Source organism: Prionailurus viverrinus, chromosome D3 (assembly GCF_022837055.1).
Source record: "Prionailurus viverrinus isolate Anna chromosome D3, UM_Priviv_1.0, whole genome shotgun sequence".
In the NCBI taxonomy this organism is placed as follows: domain Eukaryota; kingdom Metazoa; phylum Chordata; class Mammalia; order Carnivora; family Felidae; genus Prionailurus; species Prionailurus viverrinus.
In genome coordinates, this window is record NC_062572.1 from 45,765,226 (window position 1) to 45,787,159 (window position 21,934).

At 37.9% G+C, this 21,934-nt stretch overlaps 1 protein-coding gene and 1 non-coding gene across 3 annotated transcripts in view; one reads left to right on the plus strand and one right to left on the minus strand.

Moving 5' to 3' along the window:
- Positions 1–21,934, minus strand: part of ABHD3 (abhydrolase domain containing 3, phospholipase) — a 39,766-nt gene that overhangs the window by 7,806 nt on the left and 10,026 nt on the right. For both annotated transcript variants that reach the window (XM_047828588.1, XM_047828587.1), the window contains 2 exons: positions 16,702–16,747; positions 3,425–3,537 (listed from right to left, as the gene is read on the minus strand). In XM_047828588.1, coding sequence (XP_047684544.1) covers positions 3,425–3,537; positions 16,702–16,747 — 159 coding nt within the window. The remainder of the gene's footprint in view (positions 1–3,424; positions 3,538–16,701; positions 16,748–21,934) is intronic.
- On the plus strand, positions 8,376–8,521 carry LOC125149736 (small nucleolar RNA SNORA62/SNORA6 family). Its single transcript, XR_007146036.1, has one exon. It is a non-coding gene; the product is annotated as a small nucleolar RNA SNORA62/SNORA6 family (small nucleolar RNA).

Genomic DNA, 21,934 nt, shown 5'->3' on the forward strand with positions numbered 1-21,934 from the left:
GCTTCCTAGTGTAGAGTTAGACTTTCTGAGTTATGGCAGAGCTTTTGGCCCCCAAATCACTTATTTTCTCTTCCTACTCTTTCCTATTCTTTGTCCTTATCTATCACACATTTTCCACTTTTCCTTTGATTCCATCAATTTTCCCAATTTTAATCTAGTTCTATTTTAGTAAAAAGAACGAGAATGGGGTTTAATCTAACACTAATGTCAGAAATATAAGTTTACCATTGCCAACTAAAAAAGGGACGAGGGGCGCCTGGGTGGCGCAGTCGGTTGAGCGTCCGACTTCAGCCAGGTCACGATCTCGCGGTCCGTGAGTTCGAGCCCCGCGTCAGGCTCTGTGCTGACTGCTCAGAGCCTGGAGCCTGCTTCCGATTCTGTGTCTCCCTCTCTCTCTGCCCCTCCCCCGTTCATGCTCTGTCTCTCTCTGTCCCAAAAATAAATAAACATTGAAAAAAATAAAAAAAAAAATAAAAATAAAATAAAAAAAAAAAGGGACGATAGCCTAAATTCTGCTTCTCATTGTATTTTCCATTCTTTATTTCTCCAATTGCCGAGGTTGTGAAATAGGAGAAATGGGTAAAAATTGTCTCATTCTCTTTCCCAAACCAACTGGCTTGCAGAGTGAGTGTGATGAGGTTTTAAATCAAAAGTGGAGATTTTTGTTTTGCTTTTGCAAATGACTCTTAATAATGACTGTACTCCTAAAATAATAATAATAATAATAATAATAATAATAATAATAATACGATGATGATGATGATGACTGTACTGCTGGTATAAGGTTCTGTGGTTCACTAAGTCATTTAAAGAATAATGTTTACTCTTCTGTGAAGGGTTCATTCTAGGGTCTTAGTTTTGGTGGCCCTATTCTTTGTTTTGAAGTCAGAGAGTGCCTGCATGTCAGTAAGATAATGGGCAAATTGGAAGGGTTGGAAGGGAAGCTCTCAGGAGTAGGAAGGATCGGTAGTATTCATGACCAAGTAGGGGGGGATACTCCTTGGCTATTATTCAAGAGCAAAATAATACCAAGATGTTACTCCAAAACAGTTTGTTTTACTTTGACAGAAAAAGGACTCCATTTTTTCACCAAAAGAAAAGAGAGAGAGAGAGAGAGAGAGAGAGAGAAGAATCCAGAATTAAGAGATTAAGAGGCATATCAACCCTAATTATGGACCTTATCTGGTTCTTAACTCAAACTGTAAAACCAACCAACCAAAAGTCGAAGAAATGTGACACTGACAAAATATTTGACTTGATGATTTTTAGAAACTGTTAGTTTTGTTCAGGTCTGATACCAGTGTGTGTGTGTGCTTTAAAGAGAAATCACCTTTTAAAAATTACCTACTGAAATATTTATAAATGATATAAATCTCATGATAGATGAGATTTATTTAAGATAATCAGAATTGGGGAGGAATGGAGGGTAAGCCTGATTAACAAGATTATCTGTGAGTTGATAATTATTGAAGCTGTATGAAGAAGGTTGATTATTATTGAAACCAGCTTATTAGTATATGTGGGAGATCATTATTCTCTTCACTTTTATGTGAATTTTAAATACATTCTTTAAAGCTTGTTTATCATCTCATTGGGAGACTGAAACTTGACTGGGTCTAGAATGACATGGATTCCTTGGCTAGACTCAGTTCTGGCTTAAATCCCCTACTGGGTCACAGGCATCACAGGTATGGGGATTAATCCAGTCCACAAGGGCACTGGATGTTAGGATCTTCAACAGACTACATTTTTGTCTGTTGCATTTCCAAAAGAAAAAAAAAAATGTGTCAAGCTGTAAAACATCCCCAAGTGGTAAGCCCACTTGGGAACGTGTCACAGTGCTAGGCAACTAGAAACGGTGCTTCCTTCAAACAATTTACAAGACATTAATATTCAATCAGCTGCAAAGGCTAATGGTCAAGTTCTGCCTTCAGGCACTGAGGCTTCAAAGGGACATGAATAGGCATTTCCCAGGAGCTTCTGAATAGAGAATCTGGGCCTGTTTATGTAAGGTCTGGCCTTTAAAAAGTCAAGAATTTATATGATTAAGGGAAAAAGTTCAGCTGGCTCCCTGTCCTCTATGGCTCACATTATGGAGCAAAGGAAAGAGAAGTACACTAAGCACAATTCACAGATTCTGCCTGGATTTTCTGCACTGATTCAGATTTCTTCCTTTTTAGTAGGTCAAGTCAGACCTTCCATGCTAATGTAAGAAATGTATTCTTTTCTTCTTAGTTTTATGTTTTTCAGAATCTAAAAAGCTGTGGTTACAGACTATTTTTCGGAATCTATCATTTGTAAAGCCTATTCATTTTCAGGTAAATATACTCCTAAGATGTTCTGAAAATTGAAATGGCAGATAAATCAATGACAAAATTAAGAAAAAATACACTTTCTATCTCATGTGTTTGCTGATTTAAAAAAGTACTTCTGGACAAGAGCTTAGGGAATCTAAGCATGGTAAAATGCCAGATAATTAAAATTTTGCCAGATTATTAAGTTCATAATCACTAGAACAAAAAAAGATAAACAATTATTAGTGGAAATGAGTAAACATGGCATAAATGTTCCAAATAATCCTCAATGTAACTGCAAGAAGCACAAATTATAATATTCATATGCTTAAAATAGCAGCTGGAGTAGGGTTAACAATAAAACTTCATAGTTTCTAGGAGAGCATTCCAGGGTAGGTCCATCTGCCCAGCAACAAAACAAAACAAACAAAAACACCACACCTGGAGAAAAACAGTTTTGAAGGTCTCTTCAGCTGGAGAGAGCAAGAAGTGATTACTTCTATGACTGGAATGATGAAAGTCAGACTACAAGGTCAGCTTCCTGTGTGGTGCTGGAGGATGCACTTACAAGGACGGCTGGGAGTACATTAGGGAATCTGAAGGTCAACATGGCAGCTGTCGAGTGATGGGAATCAACATCATGGGATTCCAATAAGCCTTCAGGCTCACAAAATCCTAGTATCCCAAGGAGATACTTGTATCCTTTTCACCACAGAGACTGGTTGCCAAGGAAAAATTAAAAGTCACCTGAATTAATTACTTCATTCATTCAACCGTACATGGTGAAATAAGACAAAAATAATCAAACATTTATTTTAAAATGCCTATGTAGTTTATAGAGTTCTGAAAGAAGCAGTCTGTAAGTCCACTTCTCTCTCCGAGACATTTTTTATTTTATTAAAAAAATTTTTTTTAATTTTATTTATTTTGAGAGAGGCAGAGTGAGTACAAGTGGGGGAGGGAGAGAGAGCGAGGGAGACAGAATCCCAAGCAGGCTTCATGCTCTCAGCACAGAGCTTGGCATGGGGTTTGAACTCGTGAGTGAGATCATGACCTGGGCTGAAACCAAAAGTTGGAGCTTAACCAAATGAGCCACTCCTGTCAGACATTTTAGAAAGGAAAAACCTTACCCTCCCATTGAAACCCCTGCTGCCAGGAAAGGAGCAGAAGGGTACAGACTGTGCACGTGGTGAATAACTGTCTCCAAGTCTTCAGTGTTAGCACAACAGTAAGTCCTTGGTGTCTGTAAGCAGAGACAGGTAAAGCACAAAATTTAAAATTATGAGGCTAATGATTTGCATGATGCAGAAATGTAAAAAGATCAAGAAGACATAAACATGAGAAAATAACCTTTGTTTGCACATACTATGAAAAATAATTTATCATATTCATATCTTACAGTTCACACATATTCCATATAAAGTCAACACGATCTGAGTTGGCACTGACCAGAAGACTTTGGTCACACAAGGAAGGCTTGACAAAAATAGGGCAAGACTGATACAAATACCTTAAATAGAATACACAGTACCAAACTCAAATGTGTCTCCAATTTAACAAGAACAGGATCAATTTAGAAAGAAACAGTGAAAAGTTACACTTTTATTTTGAAAAAAAAAAAATTATGCCTGACAAAACCAAAGTAATTGATTAATTAAAAAAACAAGCAAACAAAAGAGACTTTACAATAATGCCACGAAAATTTTTAATTGTGGCTGCTTTCTAACTGGGGGACTGTTTTTTTTTGTTTTTTACATTTGTTTTCAATGTTTATTTACTTTTGAGAGACAGAGAGACAGAGCATGAGTGGGGAAGGGGCAGAGAGAGAGGGAGACAGAGAGCTGAAGCAGGCTCCAGCACAGAGCCCGACGTGGGGTTCAAACTCACGAACCGCGAGATCATGACTGAAGTCGGGTGCTTAACCAACTGAGCCACCCAGGTGCCTCGGGAACTGCTTTCTTTATCCTGAGTGTTGTCTACCAGTGAGTGAGTGTGGTTTTCTGGCACTGCCTTCACTCTCAATAAAGGAATGTCCAGTTGGATTTATTAAATATGTTGTTTTACAATAATATATCCATATAGCACCAGCTGCACTACACTGCAACGAACACTTAAAATGTTATATTATGTAAAGGTGATTATGCCTCAATACATGATGCATTGAAACAAATGTTTTTCATGTGAACTTCATCAATAAGGGCTCTGTTTCCGGCAGGAAAGCTTCACAAATGCTTTGTCTGAGCTGTGGGAGGAGAGGGCAGTCCTCTCTGTAGAATAAATGAGAATGTGTATATGAATATGTGTGTGTATATGTGAGACCAAATAACTAGAAACTGAATAACATGGAGAGGAATCTGGTAACATTGCTTTAATAAAAACAGTTACCTGTACCATCCTGACTCTACTATTCCAATAAACCATGATCGGAATAGGAAGGCTATGTTCGCTCAGCATTCAATTGTTAATGAGAAGCCTGAGGAAGCCACAGTTTTTAATGATTCCTCCAACTAATCTCAAGCCTAAAACACTACACATTGCCTACTATCATCTTTCTGAGGTCTGCAAATATGAAACTCTCCAAACAAGAGAGTTAACCTAACAAGATTTACAATGGTGAACAATTATTAAATAATTAAATTTGTGTCTACAAAACCCTGAGGAAGGGGAATGTGGGTGGCTCAGTCAGTTAGGCTTCTGATTTCATCTCAGGTCATGATCTCACAGTTTGTGGGTTTGAGCCCTGCGTCAAGCTCTGTGCTGACAGCTCAGAGCCTGGAGCCTGCTTCAGATTCTGTGTCTCCCTCGCTCTCTGCCCCTCACCCACTTGTGCTCTTTTTCTCTCAAAAATAAACATTAAAAAATTATTTAAAAAACAAAACAAAACAAAACAAAACAAAACAAAACAAAACCCTGAGAAAGATCCCTTATTATGTCTATTTTATACAGGAAACTGAGTTGAGAGAAGTTAAATGACTCCTGGTATACCTTATCAGCTAATCGAGATACTTTATTTATTTATGTAAATCATAAATATATCAGCTAAGCTGATATACTTTATTTATGTAAAAAAAAATTCTTTGTAACATTTATTTATTTTTGAGAGAGAAAGTACACGAGCAGAGAAGGGCCAGAGAGAGGGAGGGAGACACAGAATCTGAAGCAGGTTCCAGGCTCTGAGCTGTCAGTACAGAACCCAATGCAGGGCTTGAAGTCACAGACCATGTGATCATGACGTAAGCCAAAGTCAGGTGCTTAACCGACTGAGCCACCCAAGCACCCCTAAGATGAGATACTTTAAAAAATATTTTGATTTAAATGCATTTGTAAAATCTAAATGGAATAATATCTAATACCATGCTCATTCATAGTGACTGCACAATTTGTCACAAGAATTTAGGTGAAGAAATCCTTCCTTGGTATTTTTATTACATATGAGTCTATTCATGCAGAGCTCAAACCCACGGACCACGAGATCATGACCTGAGCTGAAGTCAGACGCTTAACCTACTCAGCCATCCAGGCGCCCCTTAACATTTTTTTTTTTTTTTTTTTATTAGAGAGAAAGTGTGACTGTGCTTGAGTAGAGGACAGGAAGAGGGAGAGAGAGGAAGAAGGTGAGGGAGAGAGAGGGAGAATTTTAAGCAAGCTCCATGCTCAGTGCAGAGCCCAATGTGGGGCTTGATCCCATAACTGTGAGATCATGACCTGAGTTGAAATCAATAGTTGGACACTTAACCAACTGAGCTACCCAGGTGCCCCCTAACTTCCCATTTTAAAAATAAATGACACCTATATTTTCCTAGTTAAAACTGTCGGTGGCAATGCCTTCTCCCTCTCCCTTAATCCTATAGCCAGTAAACTGCCAAATCCTCTAGTTTCTTCCTCCTCAGTGTCTTTTGCAGGAAATGCTAGAAACCCCTTCTTTCCACCCTAGTAAAGGCCTGGTATATTAGATTCCCTTAGAAGAGCCCCTGAGACAGGATGTGAGTGCAAGCAATTTATTTGGAAGGTGGTAGCAGGGAGCACCAGCAGAGGAGTGGTGAAGTGTGTCAGGGAAGGTAGGAAGTCAATAAAGCATATGTGACTAAACAGTTTGTGGCTGTGGGCAACAGGGACCCAATCCTCTGAGGCACTTTGGCAGACTGTGTGAATGTGGTTCAAAATTATCCAAATGAGTGGTGAGATAGCTGGGTTCCACTAGTTCCCTTCAGGCACTGGTTGAAGGCTGCTTCTGGAGGCTGTTAACTCCTGGTTGGCCCGGAGTACAGTCCGGCAGGCTCCAGTAGCTAGAGAGGCCCCAGTCAAAGAGATGTGAGTGCTTTCAGGTAGAAGCCATCAGGTAGCCGTGCATGGGAATGGTTAAGTGCCATAAAGGTGAGGATGTGACAAAGGTATGGTACCTGCTGTCTTGGCTGCCAGGACTTTCCACCTCTCACTGGAACTGCCGCAGTAACCTCTTCACTAGTTAACTCCCAGTCTTTCCTCATAACCATCCATTATCATATATCCCACTCACTGATGGATTAATCTTCCTAAAGAGCATTTCTAGCTCTAATCATGACAGTATTTTTGCTTAAAATTCATTAGCTTTCCACTGATGACTGACTGAAGGACAAATTCTTCTGCCATGTGTTCAAGGCCCTCCACAATATGTCAAGCTGCTTTTCCAGCTCTGTTTTTTCCTATTTCTTCACAGGTACAAATTCAGGTCAGTGAAACACCACTATTGTCTTGTTGCTGGCCTCATATTATCCTTACTACCTGTGTAAACTTCATCTGCCAAGTGTCCTTCACTGTCAAGGCATGAAATCATGAGTTGATTAAATGTCAGAGAAAAGGAAAGACTCGGCCCCTGGGCTCCAATGACCTCACAGCTGTTCCCAATTGTACCCCTAATTGTCTCAGCCAGTCTGCTCCTGGTCCGTACTATTACTATCTTACTCACCTCTATCTCTGACAGTCAAGAAAATACTTGTCCAAACCTAACTGAAATACACAGGACTGAAAAATGAAAAGACCTGATGAGTAACTTCTGATATGCAAAACTATGTGGTTATATCACAAGACCTTTTGCTACTTGATGGTTCCAATTGGAAATATCATTTCCCTTCTTTTGTCACAGGACTTGAGTCTCACTAAAGAAAGGATTCATCCAGGGTACATAGCAAAGACACTAAGGGGGCAATACATTGAATTGGCAGGGCTGGCAGACATTTCCTTCAGGTCTAAAAATATAACTAGCGGCTTTTTAGACAAAACGTTAGTTAATTCTCAGTTGCTAGGGCTACTAATGCAACCAGCAACTAATCCTATTGCAGTAATTCCTGTCTTTTTCCATGCTTCCAGAACAGAGGTAAAGTAAGCCATATCTAATGAGAAAAGGGATTAAGGGAGACCTCACAGGATTCAGCTGGATGGTGAAAACTCCCTTCACATGTGGATGTGAAAGGTTTTCTGGAAAAGTGAAGAAAATCTAAAGGATAGATAACCTTCCAGCAGATGTTCAGGCATAAATATTTTATAAGTTGTAATAACTTGAAATAATTACAAACCAAGATTTTTCAACTGCTGCTATGATCACAGAGAAACAATAGTAATTTGTTTAATGGCTTTTAGAGGTTAGTTTTAACAAGTCATTAAAGAGAATAATGAAGTAAAATGAATTCTTAATTATTCACACATAACAGATGGGAAAAGAATAAAGCATATATTTTGTATTTATCTATGGACTACATATAATCTATCCTTAATCAACTTCCAAAAAATAGACAACTGAGTTCTCCCTAACCTGCAGGAGAATTTTCCTGTCCTGGTTTAGAAGTCATTTGTTTTAAAATACAAATTTCATTTAAAAACGGGTTTTTTTTTCTGGTCTAGAAACGAATTAAAATTCACCCTGTTAATCAGGTAGCCTGACTCTCCCTAGCTATTCTGGGAGGAGATTAATTTGCTAATCTGCAGTAGAAGCCATAACCCAGGACCCTTTCCTCAGTGCTGGAGCTGCCACACATCCAATACTGAACTGGCCAGCTAAGATTTTAGTTTTCCGTCTAGTAAAATGAAAACTGAGACAGATATTTAAATGTCTTTTAAAAAATCATTTCAATTTTGGCTGGCCAATGAACTCATAAGTGTAGGTAGCGTGCTACATGGGGGCAAGTCTTTTGCTCAAACCACAGGGTCTCTGGCCCAATGAGTGGAGTTTGATAGTAATACTTGCTAAAAGTAGGGAAAAAAATCATTTTAATTCCACTTTTATTTTATTGTAATGTCTGATAATAATCAGGAGCTTAGAATACTTCATTTCACAGTCTTCCTCTCTCAAGTATTTCCTCTCCTGTACTAAAATATTGGACAAGATGTTGCTTAAAGGAACTCTGTAACTCTTATATGCATGTAGGCCCCCAGAAGAAATAATCCTTCCATAAGAGTACTAATCATGTTTTTTTTTTTTTTTTAAACTAGGCTCTGCACCCAGTGCAGAGCCCAATGTGGGGCTTGAACTAACAACCCTGAGATCAAGACCTGAGCTGATATCAAGAGTCAGACACCTAACTGACTGAGCCACCCAGCTGCTTCTAATCATGCTTCTTAACTGATCTCTGCAGCATGTTTTTGTTGTTGCTGCTGTTTTGTTTTCATTCCACCCACCCTGGGATGAGTACCTAGTCATTTGCTAAAATTGTCATTAGGAAAATTGATTTTATTTTTGGAAGATGCGTTTGTTAAGTAAGGAGTCAGAGAAAACAACAGTATGCATACATAAATCAAACCAGCACTTTAATGAATAATCATTTTACCTAGTCAATGATAAACATATAAAATGACCAAGTGTCTAAAAGTGCCTGGGCTTGGATCCTTTCTTGAAATAACTCGCCACAAAACAAAGGGCTCCAGAAAATCTCCTGGCCACCTCTGAGGTGGCCTTTGTGCCACATTCCCACTAATGTTCTACATGGCTACATGCATATGCAGTCATGCTACACAGTTATACCAATAAATGAAGTGGCTTAAAGCAGATCAGCCAGGTGGACAGGAGTTACCTTTGGTCCAAACTCCTAAGAAGCAAGACCCATGCCCGCCCTGCCCTGTCTGGGTTTGCTGCCACCGTCCAGCAGTTTGCAGTCCTGCCTGTACTTTAGACTCACTGGGGAATGTTAAGACAAATCACAGACACTTGGACTCCACCCCAGACCAAATGAATCAGAATCTGGGAGGGGAGGATGGGGTCCAAGGATCAGTAGTTTCTTAAGGCTTCCCAGAGGATTCTAATGTGCAGCCAGGGCTGAGAACCAACTGCAAAGAGTAGGAGAATAAAGAAAAAGGGTGAGAGCAGAAAAATAAAGAAATAGGGTGAGAGCTGAGCCAAGAGAGGAGGAGGCTGCAGTGACAAGAATGATAAAATGATCTAGAGCGACTTGGGAAGAAGGAAATCTAGTGCTACGGGGATTCTTTGCAGTGCACAGGGAAGTGCTGTCAAACATCGCATATCTTATAGGATCACCTGGCACATATTAAGCATTCAATAAATGGTGGCTATTAAATTACTGTTATTATTCCTAGAAATTCTTTAACTATTTAAACTTTTTTTTTTTTTTGAGAGAGAGAGAGCACGCATGTGAGCAGGGTAGAGAGAGAGAGAGAATCTTTTTAAAAAATTTTTTTTTAATGTTTATTTATTTTTGAGACAGAGACAGAGTGTGAGCAGGGGAGGGGCAGAGAGAGAGAAGGAGACACAGAATCTGAAGCTGGTTCCAGGCTCTGAGTTGTCAGTACAGAGCTCGATGTGGAACTTGAACTCATGGACCATGAGATCATGACCTGAGCCGAAGTAGGACGCTTAACCGACTGAGCCACCCAGGCACCCAGAGAGAGAGAGAGAATCTTAAGCAGGCTCTATGCTGAGCATGGAGCCTAACTTGGGGCTGGATCCCATGACTCTGGGATCATGACCTGAGCCAAACTCAAGTGTCAGATGCTCAACCGACTGAGCCACCTAGTTAAACATTATTTTTCTTTATTTGAAAAATTGTTTAACTACAGAGAATTGTACAATCCTTTGTGTACCCACCACTTACAACAGTTGGTATTGCTGAATTGGACCTATCAACGTGAGGAAAAAATTCTAAAGGATTCAACGCATTCATCCCACATCTGGCTGAGATGAGTCTTCTTGTTCTGATTGGGGTGGAGGATGGAGAGAGAGGTTATTTTTGGAGCATTTAGGAAAGAGCAGACTTGGATGGGACACAATGTAGTTTAGCAGGAAGGTACTGAGTACAGGAAAGGCAGAGTCTGAAGGTATGAGTCTGACAACTGAACTGTGTCCTAACCAGCCCTGCCCTATATGTTCTTCCTCCATCAGACCATAGGAAGGTCCTTACTCCCTTCTGAATGCCTCCTTCAGAAAACAGGGCTCAGGAGGGGAAAGAGCCTTACATCCCTCCCATCCCATTAGCCTCCATGAAAAGCAAAGGTGGTAAAGCTCAGTAGGAAACAAGAGCAGATTTCTCTAGATCTGAGCCTTTAATAAACCACCCACTATCTGATGTTGAGGTAGGAACGCTCTCATTGAAAACTCCTTTTATCTCTAACCCCAGATTTTCAGGCTGATTTGACTTAAAGTCAGTGCTGAGAGGTAAAGACTTCCAACAAACAGCCTGAGTTCCTGCCCTGAGACCACTAATCAGTTTTATGACCTCAGGCCTGTCACCCCACTTTTCCAGAGGTGTGCTCATTTAAAAAATGAGCTTTTCAGGATTAGAGGATCTCTGAAGCAAAGCTGCTCAAAGTGCCAGGCCGGGATGAGATAAGTGCTGGTGTCAGAATGTAAAATAAGCACACTGCTTCTCTCACCAAGAGTATTGCTAAGAGGAAAAAAAAAATCGGCTCACTTCTGCAGTGTGTTTGGAACTGAAGGTGGTTTACATTCTGTCGCAGTCCCTTGTCTTGTCAGGGGCTGGTATCAGAACATTTGAGAAATGGAATTCATCCACAAAACTACACTTTGAGCAGAACCTGCTTTAAAGTATCTTCTAGGGGCGCCTGGGTGGCGCAGTCGGTTAAGCGTCCGACTTCAGCCAGGTCACGATCTCGCGGTCCGTGAGTTCGAGCCCCACGTCAGGCTCTGGGCTGATGGCTCAGAGCCTGGAGCCTGTTTCCGATTCTGTGTCTCCCTCTCTCTCTGCCCCTCCCCCGTTCATGCTCTGTCTCTCTCTGTCCCCAAAAAATAAATAAACGTTGAAAAAAAAAAATTTAAAGTATCTTCTAGCTTCTCCTCCCCGCCATTGGCTCTTCCTTATCTGCAGAGTGAGCTTTAACTTGAACTGGAAAGTGCCCAAAGGCTTTTTTCAAGCTTTATGAGGCAAGATTCACATGCAATACAATTCACCTACTTAAAATGTAGGGGCTTCCTGACTGGTTGGCTGGAAGAGTGGAAGAGCGTGCAGCCCTTGACCTCAGGGTCATACATTCGAGCCCCACATTAGGTATAGAGATTACTTAAATAAACTAAATAAATAAATAGTACAATTCATGGGTTTTAGTATATTCAGAGCTGTTCAAATACCACCACAATTTCAGAACATGTTTATCACCCCAAAAAGAAACCCTCTACCATTAGCAGTCACCCTCCCTCCCCCAGCTCTAGGCAACCACTAATATACTGTGTCTCTACTGATTTGCCTATTCTTAATATTTTATATAAATGGGATATACAACATGTGATTTTGTGTGACGAGCTCCTTTCACTTTGCGTAATGTTCTCAAGGTTCATCCATGTTACAGCATGTATAAGTACTTCATTCTTTTTTCAATGCTGACCAATATCTAGTGATATGGATATACCACATTTGCCTTACCCATTTGTCCAGCTATGGGCATCTGGGTTCTTTCTACATTTTGGTTAACATGAATAATGCTGCTATAAATATTCACGTACAAGTTACTATGTGAACATATATTTTCATTTCTCTTGGTTATATACATAGGAGTGGCATTGCTGCATCATATGGTAATTCTATGTTTAACTTTTTGAGAAAGTACCAGACTATTTTCCAAGGTGGCTGTTTTCCTATTGTGCCTAGAGACACAGAAGTCTGTATGACCCATAAAGCAAAAAATGGGGCCACTATATAGCTTTCAACAAACTCAATTTTGGCTTTGTAAATTATCATTCCTAAACTAAAATGGAAACATAATATTTCATAAAGTAATTACAAATACTAGGGAGTTTGTGGACAACTTGGATTCCTGGATTCTTATCCTTGAAAATCCATCTGCAGAGAGCAAGAAAAGGTACTATCTACTTCAGGGACTCCAAGAACCCTGCAGGAATATCTGAATCGCAATCTACTGAGACTAGGACTCTCTGTCTTCTATAGCTAGCAGCCCCAGGGAGGACAATGTGCAGGCTTGTCATTTCCTAGTGAGCAGGGCTTTTGCCTTTTCTAGAACCCTACAATGTGTAATTAGAAAAGAGGACAACATGGTAGTGGAAAATTTCTTTCTCATTCTCCTCTGCAGGAGTCATAGTAATCCCTATGAATTCTAAGTATATCACCAACATATTTCGGCAAACTTTTCCTCTTGCATTTCTTCCACTCCTGGCAGAACTGCTTACTCTAAATTCCATTTCACCTTTGCTAGCTCTTTTGGGCTAATTTCAGTTAGAGACAGTGCCTGTTTGATCTTTGCTGATTCATCTTTTGTTCTTTTTTATGCCTATAGGAAGTTCTTACTTACTCTGGGTCTGAACTACATTAAATCCTTTCTGGAACAAGGTGAGGTGTAAGTATACACAGAGTTCCTCTAGTTTGAAACAGAAATTGCTCATAGATCTAAGGCAGAAATAAGGATTATCAAGGGATCTTATTTAGATCCCTTGATCTAAATAAAGCTAGCTCTAATAATCAATATTGGCATCTTGTTTTTGTGATCCATTAGGGTACAAAAGGTATATATTAAATTATAATTAATTTCCTCCTTAAATTTCTTTTTTTTAATATTTAAATTTTTTTTAACATTTATTCATTTTTGAGAGTGAGACAGAGCACGAGTGGGGGAGGGGCAGAGAGAGTGGGAGACACAGAATCAGAAGCAGGCTCCAGGGTCTGAGCTGTTAGCACAGAGCCCTGACGCAGGGCTCGAACTCACAGATTGTGAGATCATGACCTGAGCTGAAGTCGGACACTTAACCAACTCAGGCACCCAGGCGCGCCCCTTAAATTTCTTTTTTTTAAAGGAGTCGTTTTAAAGCATATAATTGTAGCTATATTTTGGTTATTTTACATCTTTATTCTTTTTTTTAGTTTATTTACTTTGAGAGAGAGAGTGCACGTGCGCACGCGCAAGCGCTGAGGAGGGTCCTGGGGCTTGAACTCACAACCCTGATATCATTACCTGAGCCAAAATCTAGAGTAGCACATTTGACTGATTGAGCCACCCAGGCGCCCCTTTATTCTTTCTAAAATTAGATTACATTAGCCTTTGTGATACAAATATTTGCTGGAGGTACTATTTGATCAGAATTCAACCTAATATTCTGTATGAGACTCTAGAGACCAAGCTACTCTTACCCTCTCACTTAGAATTCTAAATTCTTTAAAATAAAATAAAAGTTTGATAAAATAAAATTTGAAAAATGTTTCTCTATATCCTATCCCTTTCTAAGAACTCAAGGTGTTTCTGGAGAGTTTTCAAAAAACCAATTAATGTTATGGCTAAAGGTTACTGGGTTGCTGCATTCTTTCAAAGTAAATTTCCAAATAACTTTAAATGGTAAGGATAGAAGTTTTTTCAAGTTTCTTGCTCTTCCTTTTCTCTCTTTCTTCCTATTTGCTGTGTTCTAAGATTCTATCCATACATCTCCTCCTTCTTTTGCTGTTCAAATTATCCTGAAGCAATCTCAACCACTATGAGCTCCAGCTTCCCTTCGTGCACTGGCAATCCCTTTCTTTCTGTAGGCTGTACATCTCTCCTGAGGTCCTGTCTAGTATATCCAACTGTTTACTAGAAATTTCCACCTGGATGATCTCAAAGCACCATAAACATCTGAAACTGAATTATTTTATTATTACACCAAAAATCTCATAAATTCCCCTGTTTCCCATTTCAGCAAACATAAGAGTCTTTTACTGGCAGCCAAGCTAGAAATGTCAACCTTGACTCTCTTTTCTTTGCTTTCTGCAATTAATTAATATTATTCTTTCTGCCCCATGAATACCCTTCATTCTCATTCTCTCCTCTTCCTCCCTCCTATCTCTATTTTTAAACTCTAGGTAAATCTATAGTAACTGCTTTCCAACTGGCCTCCCAGCCTCCATACTCCTTCCCATCTCTTTTCTACACATTGCTGCTATGGTTCTCTCTCTGAAACATGGACATAATCAGATTATTTTATATGTCAATTATACCTCAATAAAACTGGAAAAAATGTTAAATGTCAATGATTCAATACCAGGTTCCTTGGGATTCTACACATGACTCTTCAAAATCTGGCCCTCCCCCTCTAGAAGAATCCCTGCCACTTCTTAAATGAGAGGGAGCATAGCATAATATTCAAGAATATAAGCACACAGTCAGACTACATGGGTCTGAATCCTGGTTCTGAATTTCTTGGCTAGGCAAATTCTTAACCTATTTGTGTCTCACTTTCTTCATCTGGCAAATGGCAGTGATGATGGCGATGCTTACCCAAATCATTGCGTTGTTACTACTGCTGAACATTAAGCACAAAAAGACATAACTGATATATTCTAAGGACTCAATAAACATTTGATAAAATCATCATGATCATTATCCCTCCACCAGTAAGTACTTGCTGTTCCATGCTCTTAAATACTTTGCTCTTTATGCTGAAAAAGCTTCTCTATTCCCTCTTGGTTTAGTACTACAGCCTTCAAGATACAACTCAAACTTACCTCCACTCTGATGTTCTCTCACCTTCCCCAAGCACTTAGTTATGTCTTCTCTGTACACTCTACAATTTTTATATGTCTTCTTACAATTACACTTAGCACTGTATTGCATATATTTTCAAGTATCTGAACTCTCTCCTGCAACTTAAGTGAAAGCTCCTAAGGGTTAAGGTTGCATCTAAAAACTAGTACATTCCTCACCTTATTGCCTTGTCCAGTATCTAATTTAACAGGCATACAACACAGCTTTGCTGAATGAACAGATCTTTGTTCCTCACTTTATAGGACCTAATGGACTTTACTTTGTAGTACATTATCTCATTAAGAGCCTCAGACCATGTCTTCCCCATTTTTGTACCCTGAAAACACCCAGAAGGATAGATACACAGCAGACAAGAGCGGCTCAAAAATGATTTTGTTGGTCCAGGGCCACAGAGACAAATTCAAATCTTTCCCTTTAGAACATCTGTCATTTGTCCACAAGATTTCTAGAGGGCTGGACTAAGTGAGGAAATGTGAATCTTCACATCAAACTATTTACTATGAGGTGCTTGAGTAAGAATGTAAACATTTTATAGTTTTAGTTTTTGAAATCATATTGATCTTGATTCCCTCCAGGACCCAAGTCTTCATAAAGCAAAGTGCAAGAGACCTTTTTTCCCCAAGTTCTCATGAAGTACTGACATTGGTGACATGATTATATTTATTTCCAGCATGACTTAATTATTTATAGTCTTAATATCATTTGCTATTAATGACTCAAAACACACACAAAAAAGGCTTCTTTCAGTTTTGGTAGAATTGTCTTTGACCTGTTGGAGTGGTAAGGGATTGACAGTTGAAAACCTTCAAAAAAATTTCAGTGAATATGAGTTCTCACTCCAACTCACAGGTTTAACATCAGATTGAATGATGATTTTCTAAGAGGTGGAAGAACCTCTAACAAAAACTTTAGGGGCTAGAGGGAAAAAGGGCTGATTAAATAAAAAGATTTAAATAATATTTCTTCTATGTGAACTTTGACTGGCAAACAGGCATATAACATACCATCAATCCATTTCATGACAAAAGTAAATTTCTAAGTGAAAAAAAAGCATCATTGTGCTGGTTAATTTGTTAATTTTTAACAGTTAATTTTTAAAGAAAATGTGTTTTCCATTAAAACTAATGTAAATACCTATTGATTTTAAAATATAGTAACTATAAAAGTTATAAAATATAACCTTAATTTCTATTAAAATAGAAATACATTACATATATTTTACTTATGATATAAGATCTGGATATACCTAGACCAAGGGGATTCCCCTGGTTGTATAATTATGAGTCTTGTAAATTTCATTTTTTTGTTGTTGTTGTTTATCTGTATTTTTCCACAATGAACTTGTATGCACAGTTATTTTAAATAAAAAAGAATGTCCTTTTCATTATGAACCTATAAATCATTCTTTTAAAAATTAAGCTGTTGTCATTAATTTAAGTTTACTTACCAAGAGATTCTCCCCTGCCACTCCTCTGTTGTTAAAAACCACACATCTAAAAACCAGGAAAGTAATGTTTATTATTTTTACACACAATTCTTGCTCACAATATAATACATATTAAAATAATCTCAGTGGCACTGTTTTAGGGTACTAAAAGATTTTTAAAAATCTGTTCCAAAGACATGAGAATGTTTGACAATTTTATTTAAATGCACTAAAATACACTCCACTTCTCTAAGTTCAATATGTGAGTTCAAATCAGAAAATTGTATATTGAAGTGATGTTAAATTTTCCTACCAAAAGCAGAAATTTTACAACTTCTTCCTATACCTATGTGTAGGTTTTCAACACATGTTATTAAAACAATTCTAGATACAAATCAAATTTAAATGATTTTGCCTCAAACTAAAAAAAAAAAAAAAAGTCCTCTACCTATTCTCTTTGTAACATTAATGAAGTATCTATTCCTATTCTAAGAAATAGCTAGTTAAAAAAAAAAAGAAAAGAAAAGAAAGGCAGGAATAGTTATTTTTCCCTCAAGGCTCAGCAAACACAGAGACTGGAATTTTACCTGAGGTGAAAACATGACCACAGGTAGAGCTGCAAGGAACCTGGCACCTGAGCTGGTAGGAAGGGCCCCCACAACGCTACTGCTTGGTGTTCAGTGGACTTAGAGGAGGAAAGGCAAACTGTGTTTCCTATGATCTTGTTTGTCTCTCCCGGGTCAATGGTCATATGTTAAGGGTTTAGAGCAGTGTTGGCTCACTGTAAGTACACAAGGAAAGTTAGCTATTAGTAGTAATGGTAGTTGTGGTGCCGTGGTAGCTTTAAAAAGCCATTTTGTATTTTTTTTTTTAATTTTTTTTTTTTACGTTTTTATTTATTTTTGGGACAGAGAGAGACAGAGCATGAACGGGGGAGGGGCAGAGAGAGAGGGAGACACAGAATCGGAAACAGGCTCCAGGCTCCGAGCCATCAGCCCAGAGCCTGACGCGGGGCTCGAACTCACGGACCGCGAGATCGTGACCTGGCTGAAGTCGGACGCTTAACCGACTGCGCCACCCAGGCGCCCCAAGCCATTTTGTATTTAAAATGCTTAATTCTCATTTAACTTTAAGTCAACCATAATACCAGATATGTATTTTTTGCCATCCTCAAACAAAATCCTGACTCGGGTCTGCAAGGATTCTCTTTGAGTAAGTGAATCTATATTCATGTTGATTAAAATTCATTTTGGTGTTGTCTGTTTACTTATCCAATCAATCAAGGCCATTTAAGGTTCTAATTCCCTTCTTTCAGTGTGTTGCTGATCAGTGTATGGGTTAGGCCCAACTGAAAAAAAGGAAGCGTTTAAAATCTCAGAAATCTGACTTGAGATACAGCTGGATATATTACATTTTATTGACTAGTCAAAGAATGATCTTAAATATACTTTGAAAACATGCAGAAAAGTTGGAGTAGGATCAGTGTGGCCTTAATCTTTTCTCACTAGAAAGAATGGCAATGCAGACTGGACATAAGCAAAATTTAAGTTAGCCACATGCACTTACTTGCATAAGCACCTAGGTTACACAAGAATCAGGGCTAAAGTTAATTGTGATCTTGAACTTTGAAGCTCCTAGTCATCCAGAAAAGAACTACTTTTAGAAAGCAAGCACTAGATAAGGATAAAAATGGCTTCTCGGGCAAGATGTCATCATGTGACTGCCACTGAGAGAAGGGAATAGAACTGGTAAGGGCAAAGAAAACGATGATCTGCAAAATCATGAAAAAGCAGTGTATACATCTGGGATTTTCTTCCAAACTCAGACTGAGATATTTGTACTTTCCTTCAGGCAACTTTCAAAAGTGGATCACAGCTCTGGTATCTCTTGCTAGAGGAGGAAATGTACTGACCTCTCCATAGGCCTTTGTTCCTGACAATGTTCAATAAGTAGCAGTCATCACTGTATATACTTCTAAGCCTTGGAAATTGGGCAGAAAGATAAGGAAGAATGAGGGAGCAAAGCAGCTACAGAGAAAGGCAGAATGATGGCTGCCATTCTGTCCTTTATCCCATTCCAGTTGGTGACAAGTAACCAGTTTTTTTCATCTAATCTCCTTTTCTGCCCTGACAGTTATCAGGGAACACTTTACACATGAAGCTAAAAGAGCTGGTTGTGAAACAACTACTATTCCTAAGACTTTGATAAGCTTCTGTTATCTTTGTAATGGCTCTTTCCAAATAATTTTTACAAATTCTCCCAAACAATTTTAAAGGTTATGCATATGAGGAAAATTGTTCTGTAAAACTTATTTTTCCTATGTATTTTAGCTATTTAAATGTTCTCTCAAAATAGGGAAAATATAAATAAATATCAAATAGAGAATGTATTTGGTATTAACCTTCTGTGACACTAAAACACATTAATTAGAAAAGTAGGTGAGTCTTCTTTAAAGAAGGTTAAATAAAGGGTAGAGAGCTACCTATAGCACAGGATTTCCCAACCTTTAGTGCTATGGACATTTTGGACCAAATAATAGGAGAAGTTGTCTAAAGCCCCCTTGATTGAAAACCACTGTTACAGTAAGATGGACCAGATAGCTTTGAATCTGCTCAAGCCCAGTGATCTTCCAGAATAAAGGGATTTTACCAGATCACCTTAAATATTTTCCAGTTCTAGGATTATGTAAGTCTCTAAGTATAAGAACAGAAATTATAGTTGGAGGGTGGAGTAGGAGGAACACTCAAGATTACTATGCTGATTTCAGATAATAATAACAGATAAACATTATTATTTATTATATGCCAGGTACTTTACAAAAATATTAATATTGGAATGATTCATTCACTCAAAAATTTATTAAATAGACCATTTACTGAACTAAAGATTGAGTTAGAACTTATAGGAGAAAAGTCAAAAATAAATATAAGGTTCCTAGCCTCAAAGAGAGGTATACTCTAGTTAGGTTGAAAAGAAATATATCATGTTTTCAGTTGAGTGACTACAATAAAAGTGATAACATAAGACAGTATACAGTTCAATATCCAATGAATGGTGTAGATAATAAAGCTTTGTGAGATCAGGTTGGACAAAATTGATCAGGAAAGAATTCATGGAAAAGACCTATAAATAGTATGATGAAACTTGGAAAATGATAAAGATTTCAGAAGAAGGAAAGTATGAGATATAATATGGGTTGGAGGGGGCAGGGGGAGCAAAGATATAAGGTAGAAATGTATGAAATTTTCTAAGGGATGAGAAAATATATCATCTTATCAGAAACATGGCTATTTAGAGTATAACGATAGAAAGTAAGGATGGAAAAAATAGGTTAAGACCAAAATAGGTATAGAGTTCTGAATACCAGTTAAAGAAAAGATGACAAGAAGGTTCTGCTTCCAAACATGTCAGAGTAGATCCTATTAGGCCAATCCTTCCAAAGAATAATATCTATGAAGTCTTGATAAATTATAAAGGCAATGGAAAACAACCAAAGCAGGTAGAAACTAAATGAGAGTTGTAAGAAAAAAATGGCATTGGATTAGTTTCTTTTTCTTTTCTTTTTTTTTAAACAGCTTTTTGCCCGAGGGGATGCACCAGTTTCTATTATTCAATGATGGATGAAAGTCAGATAGAAATGCTATTTCATGGGCTTGAGAAACCAGAAAACAGACTTTGGTGCAACTATAGCAGTTAGAAAATGAGGAGAAAGTCTCACAAAAGAGGGAGAGTCCTAAATTCTGGGTAAAAACTGGGTCCAAAGCTCTGCTAAGCCTTTATACATATGTGAGACTCCAAGCAATCAAATTAAGGCTAGAAAACCGAACAGAGATTTCAGCTGCTTTTACCATAGAGGAGACAGTTTGAAGTTTGAGTTGAGACAAATTGTCTGCCTGATAAGACAAACAAACAAACAAACAAACAAACAAACATCAGTACTATTTGGAAAAATATAACAGAATCCAGAGTCTCTACAATGGATTATTCAAACTGTCTACAACACAAGTCAAAATTACTAGATCAGGAAGCAAACAAGAAAACATGGCCAATACTCAAGAGATAAGATAATCAATGTAACTGACCCTGAGATGGTCCACATGTTAGAATCAGTAGATGTGATTTAAAGCAGCTATTATAACTATGCTTAAGGACATAAGGAAAATAAGCTTGTAATGAATAAAAAAAAAATAGGAAATCTCAGCAGAGAAATAAAACCTATTAAAAATGGAAATTCTAGGTCAGAAAAATATAGTATATGAAATAACAAATACACTTGATTTGTAAATTACAGTTCTAACATAAAGATGAAAGAGAAATAAAGATTCAAAAAAATGAATAGAACATTGGTGATTTGTGGTACATTATCAAAAGATCTAACACACATGTATGTAACTGTGGCTCCAGAAGAAGATGAGAGAGAGAATGGGACAGAAAAATATTTGAAGAAATAATAGCCAAGCTTTTTCCAAGTTTGATAATAAGACAAAAAACACAGTCTCAAAAAAAGAAAGAGAAATGCTAGGAAAATAAAGGAACAACAAACAACAAAAAACCAGAAAGCAAAGACTATAATGGTAAACCTATATCCACCATATCAATAATTACATTAAATGTAAATGGACTAAAAATCCTATTAAAATCAAGAAATTATCAGACTGGACAAAAAAGGCGAGGCCCAACTATATGCTATCTACAAGCAATATACTTTAAATATAAAGATACAGATACTTTGAAAGTTGAAGTTTGAAAAAAAAATGTACATGGTAAGTTTAAGAAGGCTAGTGTAGCTACAGTAATGTCAGATAGACATCACAACTAGAGATAAAGAAAGACATTTCATAATGGTGAAAGAATTAATTCATAGGAAGACTAACAACCATAAATATATCTATGACTAATAACACAGCTTCCAAATACATGAAGCAAAAATGACAAATGGGAGAAATAGAAAATCCATAATCATAGTTGATTTCAACATCCTTCTATCAATCAAAAAAAAGTTAGGAAAGATATAAAGAATCTGAATCACACTATCAACTATCTTAACCTAATTTATATTTATACAGCATTATATCCAATAGCATAATACACATTATTTATTTTAAAAAAAATTTTTTTTAATGTTTATTATTGAGAGACAGAGAGACACAGAGCATGAGCAGGGGAGGGGCAGAGAGAGAGGGAGACACAGAATCCGAAGCAGGCTCCAGGCTCTAAGCTGTCAGCACAGAGCCTGATGCGGGGCTCGAACTCA